An 18359-nucleotide genomic window follows, 5' to 3' on the forward strand; every position below is an offset into this window, starting at 1 on the left:
ACAAGTTCTCCAGGGAATGAGAGAGGAAAGAAACCATAAAAAAATGCTTATGTGTTTGTCAGTGTTCATTCTGTATCTTTCTACAGTGCATAGATACTAACCTCACTAAACACATATAATATTCTGTGATTCCCTCCCATAGAACTTAGCTTATACAATAGTTAAACATAGCTTACATCATGAGCAATCAGTACAAAACATAGTATGAACTTTCAACTGCTTTTATTAAACAAAATTTAAGGATAAAGAACATCTTAATTCCTAATGGAGACAAAGACTGGCTGCATTAAATGTTTTGTTTGAATGTTTGATTGATTATTGAAGATTGTTGATTGACCTTACATGAATAGATGTGCAAAATCAAAGGCACACTTGGACTATTGGTACATAACAAGCAAACTAGGCAGCCTGGATCTTAAGAACAGGGCAAAGTTAGTAAAACTACTGGTAGGGCAATCATAACCTAACTGCAGTTGCTGGGCCAGAAGCTTTCTGTCTTCCCTCATTCTTTAAATCCTTAGTAAAACAAATGACAGTTAATGGGGAAATTGTTGGCAAGCAGCTGGAAATATGAAGCATCTTGCCAACGATGATGTCTTATTCCACCTCACCTACCTTTTAACATCTGTGCCAGAGGGGATATTATAATAGGATAGGCTGCATACTGCATCAAGAGAAAAAATGAAGTACAGAAAACAGACCTACTCTCAATAGGATTAGTCCTCTTTATCCCATAAATACAACAAATCACCCTCCTTTGTTTCAGTGTACACTGAAAAACCCCAAATACCTAAAGTTCAAGTTCCAGCTTTTAAATCCCTGATTAGGTTCTGGGTTGGGTTTTTTTGTTTCTCTTTCAAAAATTTCTGTATAAAAGCCCCAAGTGACTAAGAAGGCAATGCACATGCTAAATTAATGGCACTAGGTAACCTATACAAGATTATTCTTTTGTGAGAATGCTTTCCTTAGAAAGAAAAACCCAAATCACCCCCCAAACACAGAAATTTGCTTCTAATCTAAACAATAAAAAATTGGCCAGATTTGGTTGATGAAATAATTTCTGCCATGTTTTATGTATATGAATCTCAAAAGTTGGTTCTTCAATGCACACAACCATCTGGTGTCATTTTATAACTTAATAAAAGATGCATCAGAAAGAGAATATTGAAGCTTCTCACCTACTGACATATTTCAGATCCTACTGGTAACATAAAAAACCTGTTTATCTACTTATATGTTGTAATTGAATTCTTAACAGTTCAGAATTGCTTTGGAGTAAAAAAACAGAAAGCATGCAGCTTTGCCTTCACCCCTTTTTGCTTTAAAATGCCTTAATTTATAATTATTTTAATGTAACTTTTCAGACATAGTGATATAACGTATGACATATACCATACCTTAAATGTAGAAAGTCCATAAAGTCTTGCAGTGTGAACAGTCACTTGTGAAATATTAGTGATGTTAGATATAAAATCCTCAAGGTATTTACAGGCTTGTTCCAGGTGTGTTGTGTTTATGATGATTTGAACAAGCTATAAGAGGCAAAAAATTATTGTAAAAATCCTTTTTGCATCACCCATTTTCATTCGGTTTTGTAAATCATTAATTCATTTAACAATAATGCAACTAACTTAGTTAGTTACTTACTACTCATCTACTTATTGTTAATTTTTTTTGTCTGCTTTCAAATACCACTAAGGAGTAAAGTTACTGTTTACAAAAAAGGTGCCAGTTTAAAAGTGAAGAATGCAGACACCTACACAGTTAAAAAAATCCAATAGGTACTTTAGAATTAAAATGATAAAATAAAGGAAAATATATTGCCAAAACCAAATAATTAATATGCACCATAAAAAAATTATTACTGCTATCAAAAAAACCTGCTTGTTATGCCTTCCTCCCCCCACCAATTATAATAATCTGTTGGTATGTGATATAGATGTTTTATAAGCAGGACCTGCATTTGCATTCAGTTCATATATAAACAATGTGAACAGTGCATAGTAACCGAAATATCAGTATATTATATCTTAATTCTCACTGCACATTGTTTAAGTGTACACTAATGTAATGCTTAATAAAAATAAGATTTCTCTTTCTAACATTTCTCTTATAAAGCATATTGACTTGACAATGAAACACCCAAAAAAAGACTAGTGAATTTATTTTAATACCCTTGAAAATACTGAACAAATTTCAAGAACATAGAAAACTACATCTTAGAAAAACTGTGTGGCCTGTCTTAGTAACATGGTATATGTATGATTTATAGAGCTCTTTCCTCATCTTCTTCGTTAAAAATAACATTCAATATTAGGTGATAGTGCTCGAACAGCAACAGTCTAAGTCCTTTTCAGCACGTTTCAGTAGGTACCTGCTCTCTCCTGACACTGCATGTTCCTGCAGTGAATGTTCAGACTGATTCACTGTCTCAGTCTTACTTGGTCCAATAAAAAAATTTAAACCAAGAGTCTCAAAAAAAAATAATCTAACATGCACAAACCTACTAAAATTTTAATGGCAATTACTATAGAAAAAGTTTAATGTGTTAGAATGAATTCAGACTTTAGATTTAATGATGTGGAATGCTCACTCTGAAACTTTACACAGTACACATGAAAGAGATTTTCCACCACTTTCTTTTTCTCTTTTTGTTTTTTACATAGGAAGAAAAAGAAATTCAACAATGTGCTACTAAACGCTAAACAGGAGCAGAACATCTGAACTGTGCTCTGTATGCAACCAAAGAAGTCAGTCTTCGGCTTATTTCTTTCCAAACTCTATCATACAGGAGCCAGAACTTTTTCATTGTCATCTCTCTCTTAAAAGTCATCCCTGAGAAAATATAGTTCCAACTGCACTCAGCTCTGTATTGTATTATTTAAGTAACAGGTATCGGTGCTTTTTTTATACTTGGTCTTTTACCTCTTTAAAGTTTCTCTTTTAAAGCAAACATTGCTTGCTTTTATTAAACCTATCTTAATACATTTACAAGAATAATTCTTAGTACATTCACGTTTACAAGATTAATTCCAGCATTCATTGTCCTAAAAAAACACAGTTTTGAGTAGGTGTTCTAAAACTTACCTCTGTTAAACCTATATGAGGTTTTTTAATTAGGTTCTGTAAACAACTACTTAGAGTTCTTGTAAGCAGCAAATTTGTAGATTTTCTGAGCATATCATCTATTTCTGTTGAGCTGGAAAAAGAAAAAGTTCATTTTTATAACTATACTGTACACTAAAATCTTTTGACAGCAATATTTAGTATTTTTAATTTTTTCCCTGCAAAGGGAACTTTTCACATTAAGAATTCACTACATGCATTTAATTTGTGGTTGCTACAAGTCCTCTGTGATCTAACACACAACACAGAACATCTCTTTCATTTACCAATTTATCCATTAACTGAATTTCAACACTGAAGAAAAACCTGTTATTTTTAGAGTTTGGACATGTTTATTGACACAGTAGTTTCGAAAGAGTAATTTGTGGGTTTTAATGAGTTACTAAGGAGGTCAACATGTGCTCATTAGTACGTGTAAATTATAAACAGTATCAATTAAAAATGTGTGAAAGCGAGTGATTTACATATTCAACAGTGGAGGAGTGGGTGACTGCCACAAATACCTTCCAGATTTCAGATCTATGAATGTTATGTTATGTAATTAAAACTAAGCTTTTGAAGCCACAAGACGGAAGGAAATGGGAGAACTGTGATAATTTCCATCAGAAACAGATGGAAAAGTGAAAGAGCTTAAAGACAGCACGTTTTATTGCAGGGTAAATTATTGCTAAGGAAACTGAAAGCACTGAGACAGGAAAGACCATTGGAAGTAATGAGGGATGATACACAATTCTTTCTGAATTGCTCAGTATCAAAGTATACTCTTCAAATCTTACATGCTTTGTTAAATAAATAAAATCTCTAGATTATTCAAACCACTCCATATTGTTTTAAAACCCCAGCAGTGTTTTAGACTGCTTACTGTGACAAGCTACTCTCACCCATATAGTCATGGACATCTTGTATACAAAATATATATACACATATGAAAAATATGCTATAACATTGGGAATCAGAGACTAAATATAAAGAATTATGTATGTAAATTATGAAACAAGCACAGCTGGCAAGAAAACATATTTTAAATGTAATATAAATATTTTGATCACCTGGAATTTACAGGATACTTTATAGTCACATTACTGATACATTTTAGCTCACCTGCGGTGAAGTGACTCTGAGAACTTAAGGCTTGCATAAATGAATTCCTTAACCTGGATATAAATCTGAGGCACTGACTGAGACATTGGAAGCTTCTTTGGAAAGGATTGCTGTGAATATAAAAGATAATACCATCTTACACTCGAAACTGATTCTAAGGAGAGCTTGGTATTAAATGCAACAATTAGAAAGCCACTTAACACTATGAATTTTTTAATCTATCTTTTCTGGTTTTCATCAAGTCCAAGCAGAGGTATGTGTTGGGCTGACTTCTACATGTAGTTTAATAGCTTATAAGGAATATAGAACTTATTTAGGACAAAGCTTGGAGAATTTATGTCATTTAACATCCATTCATAGAAAGCAATTTGCAAATGCACATTAAAACACAGGTCTCATATAACTTTGAATCTGCATAAACAAGACAGATGCAAGTCGGATGCAAGAATAAAAAATGCAAACAGTTTATTGCCAAAGAAAGCAGAGGGGAAAAAAAAAAAAAAAAAAAAAAAGGGGTTGAGAAAGTCAATACATCTGGAATTTTTCCAAGCCTTTTCAGAATGTTTAGGCATGTACATTTACTATCATATATTTACTTCCTCTCGATGATTCATAGAGCCAAAGCAGTTTGAATTCTTCTCAACAATTTGGGCTAACATATGGAAAACACCAGGAGTCTGTACAACTACAATCATGATTCTTATTTCAATTTTAAAGCTGACATTGTATTTAGGAGTACAAAAATAAATAAATTTAATTAAATCTAGACATACCAAACATATATTACTACATTGAATACATAGGTTTTTAAGTCTGCAAAGCAATTTACTTTCTGTTTACTCTATGACTATTGAATGAGAAAAAGAATAAACAACTGGTACTAACAACTGGAGAATCCCATTTCCCCTATCCTCCCAAAAAAAGCATGAATCAACAGCAGCTCAACATCTTTACATTAAAAAACCAAGACAAAATAGATTACCTTGACATTCTCCTAATGATACTTTTCTATTAAAGATTATGTGGTGTGACAAAAGTGTGTTGTAAGTGCCAGACTTTCATGTCATTCAACAGCAATAGGAAACCTTACTTCAAGTATGTGTTCATCTGATTTAAGCAATTAATTTTCACATATGAAACAAGTGCTATTACATACAACTACTTTGGATCATCAAATATTCTGTCTGAAGGGCTCGATTTTCAACCTTTATATATTCAACAATTTAAGAGAAGCAATTCTTTATTCTCTACAGTACCTGGCTAACACAGGAGGGCAACATTTTCTATGTTGATTATTAGAGTAGGCAGCAAATGAAAAACAGATACAGATAATCTAGTAGCTTCTGGTATATTCTGCCTATTGTGCTGCAAGCAACTCCTATGATAAATTTACATGTAAAAGGAAAAGGTGATGCATCCTAACCTACAGTTTAAAATGAGACACTCACTCACATTCATCTTTTTGTATACTAAATTGAGAAAACCAGTCATTTTCAAAGGTGAAATTCTCCTTAATTCTGTAAAAGGCATCAGAGACACAACAAATGGAGCTAAATCTCTCTATCAACTACACAGGCTTCTCCAGCAACTAGCTTGAACTTCTACATCTATTTTTAGGGTGTATCTTTAATTTTGGGGTTTTTTTAAACATCAAAATGTAGATTAAATTAACCCACCCAACAGGACCTCCCAGTGCCTGAGGCAACAACACAGAGGTGTAGTGGATGAGATTATAAACAGCAACCAACAGAAGTGATGTTGGAGCATTTATGCTTCCCCTCCATGTGTATTCCCTGCTATGTAGTGACACATAAGGTACCACTGCATTCTGTCTTTCCACGAGGACACCTTAGGATTCCTTCTCCTCTACCCCACTGCCTAGTTGACAAAACTTTTAAGAACTCAAACACCTTTGCGATTTCTGCCCCTTTTCTAGATTTGGTTGAAGTCAACTACACTTCTTTAAAAGTTGCTAGGACACAAGAAATAAGCCTCAGACTGCCTTCTTTCTAATTGTGTTGCTCTGCTTTACATACAGGTTTCAAATATCTTTTCTAAGAGATGTAAAAAATGTTATCTCCATTTTACAGATGAATTAACAGGGACAGAGAGATGTGATGTGACTTAGCAGCACCATGCAGCTGGTCAATAACAGAGCTGGAAACAGCCTGAATCCAGCCTGATTCCCAGCTGCACTGTCAAGCTCACCAGCCCAAAAACTAAGCATCAGTGAGATTCTGCCCATAAATATCTACAAAACATGCTGCTCACTGTGATCAGAAATTTCTCTCTGTGTCATAAACCAAACTGAAAATTGCTGGGTACAGAGGATACATTTCCCTTCTGTTGATTTATGAGCTAAAGCTATATACATATGATGATTACAACTACACGTCTACACAAGTGACAACCGCATACACACGCTGATACAACAGGCAGAGAGTGAGAGAGGCTAGTGGATAAAATTATCTAGTGCAAGTTCAAAATCTCTGCAATTTATTAGCAAAATATGTCCCTTTGTGTTTATTTGCCGGACATGCTCAAACACAAATAATTAATTTTAAAAATGAAATACAAAAGCTGCAGTCTAACAGATGGATGTTTTACATGTATTTTTGCAAAGCTACAGCATACAATACACTGTGAATTACTATATTAAATGAGTTGCAACAAAATTTAACTAATTAAAGAAAGATTGTATTATAATTACATAAAGACCGTATAAATTAAAGTGTATTATTAATTTGTTTACAAAACAATGGGTTTCATTATCCACTCATACACCAGAGGAAATTACTAATGCTTTAATTTTCTTATTTATTTATGACTGGATAATTAGACACAAAGAAGGTGACTTGGCCTCTTAATCTACTTATCTTTTCAATTTTTACTTACTTTTTATTTATAAAAAATAATTAATTTATCATCTGTCCTTAATTGGATTTTGGCAAACTTTAATAACAAAACTTTGCCTTACCTTATCGAATTCTGAATCTTGAAAAGGAAATTTGCTTATAACTATTTTGTATTCCTCCTCATTGGCTACAGGAATAGGGCTGTAGTTGTCCGCTTCAAAAATATCCCTGGTGAATTTGTTAGTAAAGTGAAAAAAAATTAGAACATGTAATTTACTTATAATGTTTTCCAGTGTTAAAGCAAGTAAATTAATATGAATTTCACTATCACACTTAGGTGTGCAGCTTCAAAAAGTTATCAGCTGCAATCATTATCATTTCAGACACGCAAACTGTTTTTAGATTAATCTGAAAAGTATCTTGTATAAGCCAATTCTTTATACCCTGTCTAATCACAGAGCAAAAATAGCTGAAAGCACTTTGATATATATGACTTAAGGCATAATACAGCAAAGGAACTTTTAGATCAACTACTCCACGGCAAACCATGATGAGCTACTTGTTAATTGTGGTAGCCTGCACTTTGCCTACACTAAAGCAGATACTTAGCACATCTCACTTTGGTACCACAGCTACACAGAGTCAATGGAAATGACTCAGGTAACTTCAACTAGGCACATAGCCACAACTTTAAGTACCCTCTGGACTTCTCTACTAATCCCTTGCTTATACTAGGAGTCTAGAGAGCATGAGAACCTCTGACACTACATTTAACTAGTCAATTTAATTTTAAGGTTTTCCAAAATATAATGTAACTTTAAAAATGGTAAACAACACCAACACATTTATGTATCACACTCCATCTGCAAACAGGTGCCTGAATACAGTTCCAAGCTGCCCTATTCCTGGGTTTACAGTTTACTCAATGATTACAAGGAAGAGGTGGAAACCAACCTGCATTGAAAAAATGTATGTATTGGCAATGTCAGTAGTCTGTCAGGGCTACATATCAGCTAACTGTAAACATTAAGATAGCCCAGAGTGATCAGTTTCCTAATGAAGAAAAACAAGTGTTTCTCTCCTGGCTGTTTCTGCTACAATGTCCCTCTGGAGACCTCCTTCCCTCCACTAACCACAGAAGCAATCCTCAAGGGCTCTTCTCCTGAATATTAGTTACATGTGATTAATGCCTTAGTCCTACCCAATCTGCAATTCATATAAAATACTGAGTTAATAAATTCTTCCAGAAATACAACTCTATCAAAAAAAGCCCAAAACATTAAGTAAGAAAAAAACCCAATCGATGTAATACAAATACAATTATTTTTAAATACTAACCTGAACAATCCAGACCACTTTTTAAGAAGTGTTTCATTGTACTGGTCTCTAATCTCAAATAAAAGATCAAATAGTCGATTCACAGGAAAACCATAACCCTAGAGGTATGAAAAAAGAAAAGTATTTACAAAAGACAAAAAAAGGACAAAAATTACAAGGCTAACATTAATTTTGCATAGGCATGAATAACTGGACAGTAGCCAGAAAGCCTAGAATGCATACATTAAGTTGGTAACACTGAAAAAGAGAAACCAAGGCAACAAATACCTATTTTTAAAAATACTGTTGTGTAATTTTGTTCTTGATTCATATATATGACATTAGGGAAATCCAAAGCATTGCAATTACTCACTAAAGGAAAAAATCAACTCTAGGAATTTCAGTTCAACTACTAATATAATACATACCTGCAAAGTATCAGCAAATACTACAATGAGATTCTTCAGTTCCAGAACAAGGTCAGGATCACTGCAATATGACTGAAAGTGAGAAGTTCTGGTTGTGTCAAAAGGATTTAAAATATGAGACATATATTTGCAAATAATATTAGTACAGAAGATTAAAGTCTCCAGCCTATAACCCTTTATCTGACTGACTGCCTTAGTAAAAAAACAACTTTGACTCACTTGTCTTCACTTAGTCTAACTACATAAAAGTATTTGTTAATTTTTTATATGAACTAGTGTGCTATAAAAGCTCAGAAAAGTGACCCAAAATATGAGATTCAATAAATATCAGCACATTATACTGAGATTCAAACTCAGCAAATTGCATTTATTTCAGTGGAACATAAGCACACATCAAAATGCTTTGTTAAATCAACATCAGAGAAGTTTCCACAGGACATTCTTTTGAACACTAAGCCTGGGTCTAGAGCTAACTGTACCACCTCAGAGTTTCCCAGCTGTATGGGGAAAACACTGTAAAATACTTCCTAGATAAGTTCAAATTTGATGGTAAAAAGGCAAGACATTAAGTTATTTACTAAATTACTGAAATTTTATGCTCAGAGGTATGGAGTCATACAACCAAGTCTTTCACTTCAGCCTCACTATCTGCAATACTGGATGAAGTAATACAATATTTATATTAAAATAATTCACAGCACTATGAGAATATAGGATTGGTTAGAGACTATATATACCTGTTTCACCTCTCTTTAATTTCAGCTCTTAGCATACTCTATAAAGTAAGGGTTTGGTTTACAATACCTCATAAGACAACACACTTATCTAAACATTAGTCTGTACTAGGATGATGTTAGGAGTAGACTGTGATAGAATTGGTTTTGATGGGAGTTTTGCATTTTGAGAATAGTGATGAACTACACACAACAAGACATCGAAGAGTTCTTTGGAGATTAATTGCTTTTACTCCTTAATTCACCATATTCTTACATATGTGTATAAATCCATGCAAAGGCAATTAACTTGCAAAGTCTTTAGCTTAAAAAAAAATGCTGACTATATCTCAATTTGTTCCAATCCTCTGAAATTAATTCAAATGTATGAGACCATATAATGTACTGGTTATTAAAAGTCCTATGATAAAACTATAATTGCAACCTGAACTTCCTCCTCTTTTTTCCTCAGTATACATGAAATGTAAAACACTCCTCAAATTAAAGCTCAGTTGTAACAAAAATAACAACAACATTGCATAAAGGAACAGATTCTAGCAAACATTAAAAAGAGAAACATAAAACTATTTTTTCCAACAGTAAAAGTTAAACCAGCAGTAAACTGAAGCAATTTACTATCGGTCAGTCTGCATGAACAATGGTATTCCATTGGTTTTCACAGAGGAGTAAGAAACAGCAGGCAGATATTCAGCATCACTGGAGCTAAGGTAGAAATATAACTTAAGGAGATACACTTTGAACGTACTGAAATACTCAGCTGATACAGAATTACAATCTAACATCTGTGAAGATTTTTCTAATCCCTTTACTTCAACAAAATCTCTCTATCAACTACACAGGCTTCTCCAGCAACTAGCTTGAACTTCTACATCTATTTTTAGGGTGTATCTTTAATTTTGGGTTTTTTTTAAACATCAAAATGTAGATTAAATTAACCCACCCAACAGGACCTCCCAGTGCCTGAGGCAACAACACAGAGGTGTAGTGGATGAGATTATAAACAGCAACCAACAGAAGTGATGTTGGAGCATTTACGCTTCCCCTCCATGTGTATTCCCTGCTATGTAGTGACACATAAGGTACCACTGCATTCTGTCTTTCCACGAGGACACCTTAGGATTCCTTCTCCTCTACCCCACTGCCTAGTTGACAAAACTTTTAAGAACTCAAACACCTTTGCGATTTCTGCCCCTTTTCTAGATTTGGTTGAAGTCAACTACACTTCTTTAAAAGTTGCTAGGACACAAGAAATAAGCCTCAGACTGCCTTCTTTCTAATTGTGTTGCTCTGCTTTACATACAGGTTTCAAATATCTTTTCTAAGAGATGTAAAAAATGTTATCTCCATTTTTACAGATGAATAACAGGGACAGAGAGATGTGATGTGACTTAGCAGCACCATGCAGCTGGTCAATAACAGAGCTGGAAACAGCCTGAATCCAGCCTGATTCCCAGCTGCACTGTCAAGCTCACCAGCCCAAAAACTAAGCATCAGTGAGATTCTGCCCATAAATATCTACAAAACATGCTGCTCACTGTGATCAGAAATTTCTCTCTGTGTCATAAACCAAACTGAAAATTGCTGGGTACAGAGGATACATTTCCCTTCTGTTGATTTATGAGCTAAAGCTATATACATATGATGATTACAACTACACGTCTACACAAGTGACAACCGCATACACACACTGATACAACAGGCAGAGAGTGAGAGAGGCTAGTGGATAAAATTATCTAGTGCAAGTTCAAAATCTCTGCAATTTATTAGCAAAATATGTCCCTTTGTGTTTATTTGCCGGACATGCTCAAACACAAATAATTAATTTTAAAAATGAAATACAAAAGCTGCAGTCTAACAGATGGATGTTTTACATGTATTTTTGCAAAGCTACAGCATACAATACACTGTGAATTACTATATTAAATGAGTTGCAACAAAATTTAACTAATTAAAGAAAGATTGTATTATAATTACATAAAGACCGTATAAATTAAAGTGTATTATTAATTTGTTTACAAAACAATGGGTTTCATTATCCACTCATACACCAGAGGAAATTACTAATGCTTTAATTTTCTTATTTATTTATGACTGGATAATTAGACACAAAGAAGGTGACTTGGCCTCTTAATCTACTTATCTTTTCAATTTTTACTTACTTTTTATTTATAAAAAATAATTAATTTATCATCTGTCCTTAATTGGATTTTGGCAAACTTTAATAACAAAACTTTGCCTTACCTTATCGAATTCTGAATCTTGAAAAGGAAATTTGCTTATAACTATTTTGTATTCCTCCTCATTGGCTACAGGAATAGGGCTGTAGTTGTCCGCTTCAAAAATATCCCTGGTGAATTTGTTAGTAAAGTGAAAAAAAATTAGAACATGTAATTTACTTATAATGTTTTCCAGTGTTAAAGCAAGTAAATTAATATGAATTTCACTATCACACTTAGGTGTGCAGCTTCAAAAAGTTATCAGCTGCAATCATTATCATTTCAGACACGCAAACTGTTTTTAGATTAATCTGAAAAGTATCTTGTATAAGCCAATTCTTTATACCCTGTCTAATCACAGAGCAAAAATAGCTGAAAGCACTTTGATATATATGACCTTAAGGCATAATACAGCAAAGGAACTTTTAGATCAACTACTCCACGGCAAACCATGATGAGCTACTTGTTAATTGTGGTAGCCTGCACTTTGCCTACACTAAAGCAGATACTTAGCACATCTCACTTTGGTACCACAGCTACACAGAGTCAATGGAAATGACTCAGGTAACTTCAACTAGGCACATAGCCACAACTTTAAGTACCCTCTGGACTTCTCTACTAATCCCTTGCTTATACTAGGAGTCTAGAGAGCATGAGAACCTCTGACACTACATTTAACTAGTCAATTTAATTTTAAGGTTTTCCAAAATATAATGTAACTTTAAAAATGGTAAACAACACCAACACATTTATGTATCACACTCCATCTGCAAACAGGTGCCTGAATACAGTTCCAAGCTGCCCTATTCCTGGGTTTACAGTTTACTCAATGATTACAAGGAAGAGGTGGAAACCAACCTGCATTGAAAAAATGTATGTATTGGCAATGTCAGTAGTCTGTCAGGGCTACATATCAGCTAACTGTAAACATTAAGATAGCCCAGAGTGATCAGTTTCCTAATGAAGAAAAACAAGTGTTTCTCTCCTGGCTGTTTCTGCTACAATGTCCCTCTGGAGACCTCCTTCCCTCCACTAACCACAGAAGCAATCCTCAAGGGCTCTTCTCCTGAATATTAGTTACATGTGATTAATGCCTTAGTCCTACCCAATCTGCAATTCATATAAAATACTGAGTTAATAAATTCTTCCAGAAATACAACTCTATCAAAAAAAGCCCAAAACATTAAGTAAGAAAAAAACCCAATCGATGTAATACAAATACAATTATTTTTAAATACTAACCTGAACAATCCAGACCACTTTTTAAGAAGTGTTTCATTGTACTGGTCTCTAATCTCAAATAAAAGATCAAATAGTCGATTCACAGGAAAACCATAACCCTAGAGGTATGAAAAAAGAAAAGTATTTACAAAAGACAAAAAAAGGACAAAAATTACAAGGCTAACATTAATTTTGCATAGGCATGAATAACTGGACAGTAGCCAGAAAGCCTAGAATGCATACATTAAGTTGGTAACACTGAAAAAGAGAAACCAAGGCAACAAATACCTATTTTTAAAAATACTGTTGTGTAATTTTGTTCTTGATTCATATATATGACATTAGGGAAATCCAAAGCATTGCAATTACTCACTAAAGGAAAAAATCAACTCTAGGAATTTCAGTTCAACTACTAATATAATACATACCTGCAAAGTATCAGCAAATACTACAATGAGATTCTTCAGTTCCAGAACAAGGTCAGGATCACTGCAATATGACTGAAAGTGAGAAGTTCTGGTTGTGTCAAAAGGATTTAAAATATGAGACATATATTTGCAAATAATATTAGTACAGAAGATTAAAGTCTCCAGCCTATAACCCTTTATCTGACTGACTGCCTTAGTAAAAAAACAACTTTGACTCACTTGTCTTCACTTAGTCTAACTACATAAAAGTATTTGTTAATTTTTTATATGAACTAGTGTGCTATAAAAGCTCAGAAAAGTGACCCAAAATATGAGATTCAATAAATATCAGCACATTATACTGAGATTCAAACTCAGCAAATTGCATTTATTTCAGTGGAACATAAGCACACATCAAAATGCTTTGTTAAATCAACATCAGAGAAGTTTCCACAGGACATTCTTTTGAACACTAAGCCTGGGTCTAGAGCTAACTGTACCACCTCAGAGTTTCCCAGCTGTATGGGGAAAACACTGTAAAATACTTCCTAGATAAGTTCAAATTTGATGGTAAAAAGGCAAGACATTAAGTTATTTACTAAATTACTGAAATTTTATGCTCAGAGGTATGGAGTCATACAACCAAGTCTTTCACTTCAGCCTCACTATCTGCAATACTGGATGAAGTAATACAATATTTATATTAAAATAATTCACAGCACTATGAGAATATAGGATTGGTTAGAGACTATATATACCTGTTTCACCTCTCTTTAATTTCAGCTCTTAGCATAGTCTATAAAGTAAGAGTTTGGTTTACAATACCTCATAAGACAACACACTTATCTAAACATTAGTCTGTACTAGGATGATGTTAGGAGTAGACTGTGATAGAATTGGTTTTGATGGGAGTTTTGCATTTTGAGAATAGTGATGAACTACACACAACAAGACATCGAAGAGTTCTTTGGAGATTAATTGCTTTTACTCCTTAATTCACCATATTCTTACATATGTGTATAAATCCATGCAAAGGCAATTAACTTGCAAAGTCTTTAGCTTAAAAAAAAATGCTGACTATATCTCAATTTGTTCCAATCCTCTGAAATTAATTCAAATGTATGAGACCATATAATGTACTGGTTATTAAAAGTCCTATGATAAAACTATAATTGCAACCTGAACTTCCTCCTCTTTTTTCCTCAGTATACATGAAATGTAAAACACTCCTCAAATTAAAGCTCAGTTGTAACAAAAATAACAACAACATTGCATAAAGGAACAGATTCTAGCAAACATTAAAAAGAGAAACATAAAACTATTTTTTCCAACAGTAAAAGTTAAACCAGCAGTAAACTGAAGCAATTTACTATCGGTCAGTCTGCATGAACAATGGTATTCCATTGGTTTTCACAGAGGAGTAAGAAACAGCAGGCAGATATTCAGCATCACTGGAGCTAAGGTAGAAATATAACTTAAGGAGATACACTTTGAACGTACTGAAATACTCAGCTGATACAGAATTACAATCTAACATCTGTGAAGATTTTTCTAATCCCTTTACTTCAACATAAACATATTACTACTATAGCATTGAAGAGATAGCTCCAAGGGTTTTGCTGGTGGAGTTTATTTTGGAAACACAGCATTTGGAATGATAATTAGGAACTATTTCCTGGTGGTGCTTTCAGTGCCGAACTATTCAATCTGATCTAATGAAGAGGTCAGTTGAGACTAATGAGGAAAGATTGCAATAATAACAGAAGATTAACTCTGCATATTCTAAACTGCTGGACTAAGAGAAGGTTTGGAAGACCCAGTGAGTTGTAAATCAGCAGAGGATTATGCAAATAGCCCATGGCTGTGGATCACAGCCTGATTCTGTTGGGAAAAACAAAAGCTTGGCAGGCTCCCTCCCAAATCTGAGCAATTTTTAATCACAAGGAAAAGAAAACATTAGGGAGGTGTAATTTTTCACTTTGCTACTATCCCAGCTTTAAATATACAGAGCTCTAAAGTAAGAGGATTTAAACTGCAATACTGATAAGATTTCTCACTTACTGAATGTGTTCTAAGAACAGCAATGATCTTGGAAAGGGCCATGTTCCAGAGTTCATCAGTGTACGTTCTAGTTACCAGTCCTTGGGTTACATGTAAAATGTGGTCTTCTACAACAAAGAAACTAAAACAAAATAATGCTTAAATTATTAAGTTGTTTTCTCATATTAGAGAAATTCCTACCCTTCCCCACTTGAGCAGTGACATTTTTGCTAGTTTTGGCGTTCTGCTTTGCCCAGCATGAAGTCCAAATACAAAGTTTGTTTCATGCCAGCTGGAGCCCAGGCAGCTGAAGGGTCCTTGTGGGGAACTGTACTGGTTAGATCTGGATGCTCTTCCAGCAATAACCACCTACCAGCATCGTTTGTCCAGAAACTGAATTTTGCAAAGGAAAGTTTCTGGAAAGCGTGAGAACAGACTGTGAATTAAGAATCAATATAGTAAAAATGAAATAATTCTCTGTTTAGAAGACTTACCCTACAATTTGACTGAAGTATCTTCTATAGCCTTCTACAGTTTCATGCTTTCAGTGAAAAAGAAAACAAGTTTAAGAATTAAAATACCTCCAGGCATTAGGTACATCCCAAGCCAGTACAAAAACAGAAAGACTGGTTACCATGCTTGACTGTGGCTGCAGAACTAATCTTGCTTGTTTCCTTCTTTGTTTTCTGTAATAATTTTCAAATATTTCTCCATCACCCTAAAGCAAGATAGAAGCAGTAAAAACATGCATGAAATATGCAAATTTATTTATTTTTTTAAAGTAGCCTACAGACTGTATGGTAAATAAAAGTTTTTCTTATGTACCTACATTTTGTCAAACAATATTATGCATTTAAAGCAATATTTATGCTTTTAAACTACAACTTTCCAAGTATATAAATGTTTATAAACAAAGCAAAATCACTCTATAAATGAAACTCATAGTCTTCTAAAATGTTTCTCTAGGTTATTAAAAAAACCATCTGCATTGTAAAGTGAAGTTACAAAAATGTGTCTGTGAATACATAATACATCTGAACAATGACTGCTTTAGCTTTGCCTCAGAAAAAAAACAAACACAAGATTTATTTAATATTTGCTTATTCTCTTTGAAATTGGTAAGTATAATGACTCTGGATTTGGATTTTTCTCCTATCACGGTCCTCAAAAACACAATGCTCTCTGTGTCTAATGACTGTATCATGAGGAATTCAAGTGACATCCTACCCATCTCATTAAGACGACCATTCAGTAGAAACCATCTGGCGACTTGAAATCATGCTACATTGACTCATCTACCTCTGAACACAATGTAATTTGTATGCAAGCAGAATAAAACAGCTTAGCATTTTTAAGATTTGGTATTATTTAATGAGTTTATTATTAGGCCAAGGCAATTACAAATCCAGTACTTAGACTTCCAAAATTCTTCAAATCAAGTCATTACGGAAATTGTATATTAATAAGTCCACATTACTTACTGATAAAACAATAAGTTAACTGTAAGTTATAACACAGAAAGTTTAAATTTCAAGTTTTAAGTTCATAATGAATATTAAGAAATACTACTAACCTAACAAAATCCAAAAGTAAAAAAGATTTGACTTAAAAAATACCAAAACACTTGAAACCAAGATGCAAATTTAATGGAACACTTTCTGTTTCAGCAGAACTTTACAGTGTGGTGTAATTTGTACTGATCAGGCATACTTGACAACTCACCTCCAGCTCAAACATTTTCAGATGCACAAAGGCATTTCTGAGTTCTATTTCCACTGCTAAATCTCTACTCAATCCTGACACAAGCTTCTCTAGTGAAAAAGAGTAGCTGTTGTCAAACCCACACCAAAAATTGAGATGTAAAATATCTCATTATTTATAGAGCATGCTCCTATGCAGTCAAGATCAGCAATGCAGGCACAGCATCTCACATAATACATGGGCTTAAAAAAGCCCCCACCTCTTTGTCTGTATTGCCCAGAAGTTTCTAAAGAAATATAAATAAAAACAGTCTATGTTTGGTACACATGTACCTTGCAATCACCAGGTCGCAATCACAAACTATTTAGTATTCGGACGTACATAAAATCCTGCTTCCTTCTTCAGTATAAAGAAGCAGAGTGGAAAACTTTGGTCCCATGTGAAAAATAGAATATTTTCTACTGTTTTGTGGAAGAGAATTCACTAAGAAGGTGCCATTTTCTGTGAGTTAAGTCCTTGATATAGCAAAGTAATAGCCACTTCCCTCCCTTGCTGCTGTGGAGCTCTTTGGACTCCAAAAGAGATGGTTCACAACAGGAGGGCAACAAGAAGGACTCCAAGAAGTGGTTAACGCACAACTCTTGATAAGGCCACCATGGCTTATTAATTAGATTATGTTGGCAGGAAAGACAGAAGCCCTATTATGAAGACATCAACAACCCGTCTTCTAAGGGGCTAAGGGCTTTTGATATCAGAGAGCACTCTTTTTTTTTTTTCTTTTCTGTCTGCAGTAGACTTGGAAGCCAGCGAACTTCCTGTGCAAACACAAAGAGCACATCCTTGCTTTGAGGATCCAACGTCAGGATCCTTGTCAAAGTGAAAAATTTTATCATGTATCACTTTTAAATATTATCTATCAATTTTATTTCCTGTTCTTTTATTACACTAAACAAACAATAAGCAGATATTGTCAACTGGTTCATGTAACTGCATATTTCTTTTACATGTTATTTCACACGTATTTCCTCTGTAAAAGAAATAGACCACTCTTTTTTACTAGTTTTGGCAGCCTATCTTCTTGTCCCTCCTATTCTTTTCACTGATGTAATTACTGATGCTTTTGTGTAGATGCCTTCTTTTTTAATAAAAAAAAAATAAAGTAACAGTAAAGTAACACTTAAACATTATTTCAAGATAATTAAATATCTTGAAA

General features: G+C 33.8%; 1 protein-coding gene across 1 annotated transcript in view; it reads right to left on the reverse strand.

Annotated features, from left to right (window-relative positions):
- The window catches only part of EXOC6 (exocyst complex component 6), a 92786-nt gene that overhangs the window by 44216 nt on the left and 30211 nt on the right, over nt 1–18359 (reverse strand). Inside the window, exons 9-17 of the mRNA XM_010000119.1 lie at nt 16080–16163; nt 15940–15986; nt 15467–15587; nt 13427–13498; nt 13020–13117; nt 11803–11908; nt 4228–4337; nt 3088–3199; nt 1398–1532 (exon numbers count right to left, since the gene is read on the reverse strand). Of these exons, the coding sequence (XP_009998421.1) occupies nt 1398–1532; nt 3088–3199; nt 4228–4337; nt 11803–11908; nt 13020–13117; nt 13427–13498; nt 15467–15587; nt 15940–15986; nt 16080–16163 (885 nt within the window). The remainder of the gene's footprint in view (nt 1–1397; nt 1533–3087; nt 3200–4227; nt 4338–11802; nt 11909–13019; nt 13118–13426; nt 13499–15466; nt 15588–15939; nt 15987–16079; nt 16164–18359) is intronic.

The sequence above is a fragment of the Chaetura pelagica genome, unplaced genomic scaffold (assembly GCF_000747805.2).
Source record: "Chaetura pelagica isolate M959 unplaced genomic scaffold, ChaPel_1.0 scaffold436, whole genome shotgun sequence".
NCBI classification, from domain to species: domain Eukaryota; kingdom Metazoa; phylum Chordata; class Aves; order Apodiformes; family Apodidae; genus Chaetura; species Chaetura pelagica.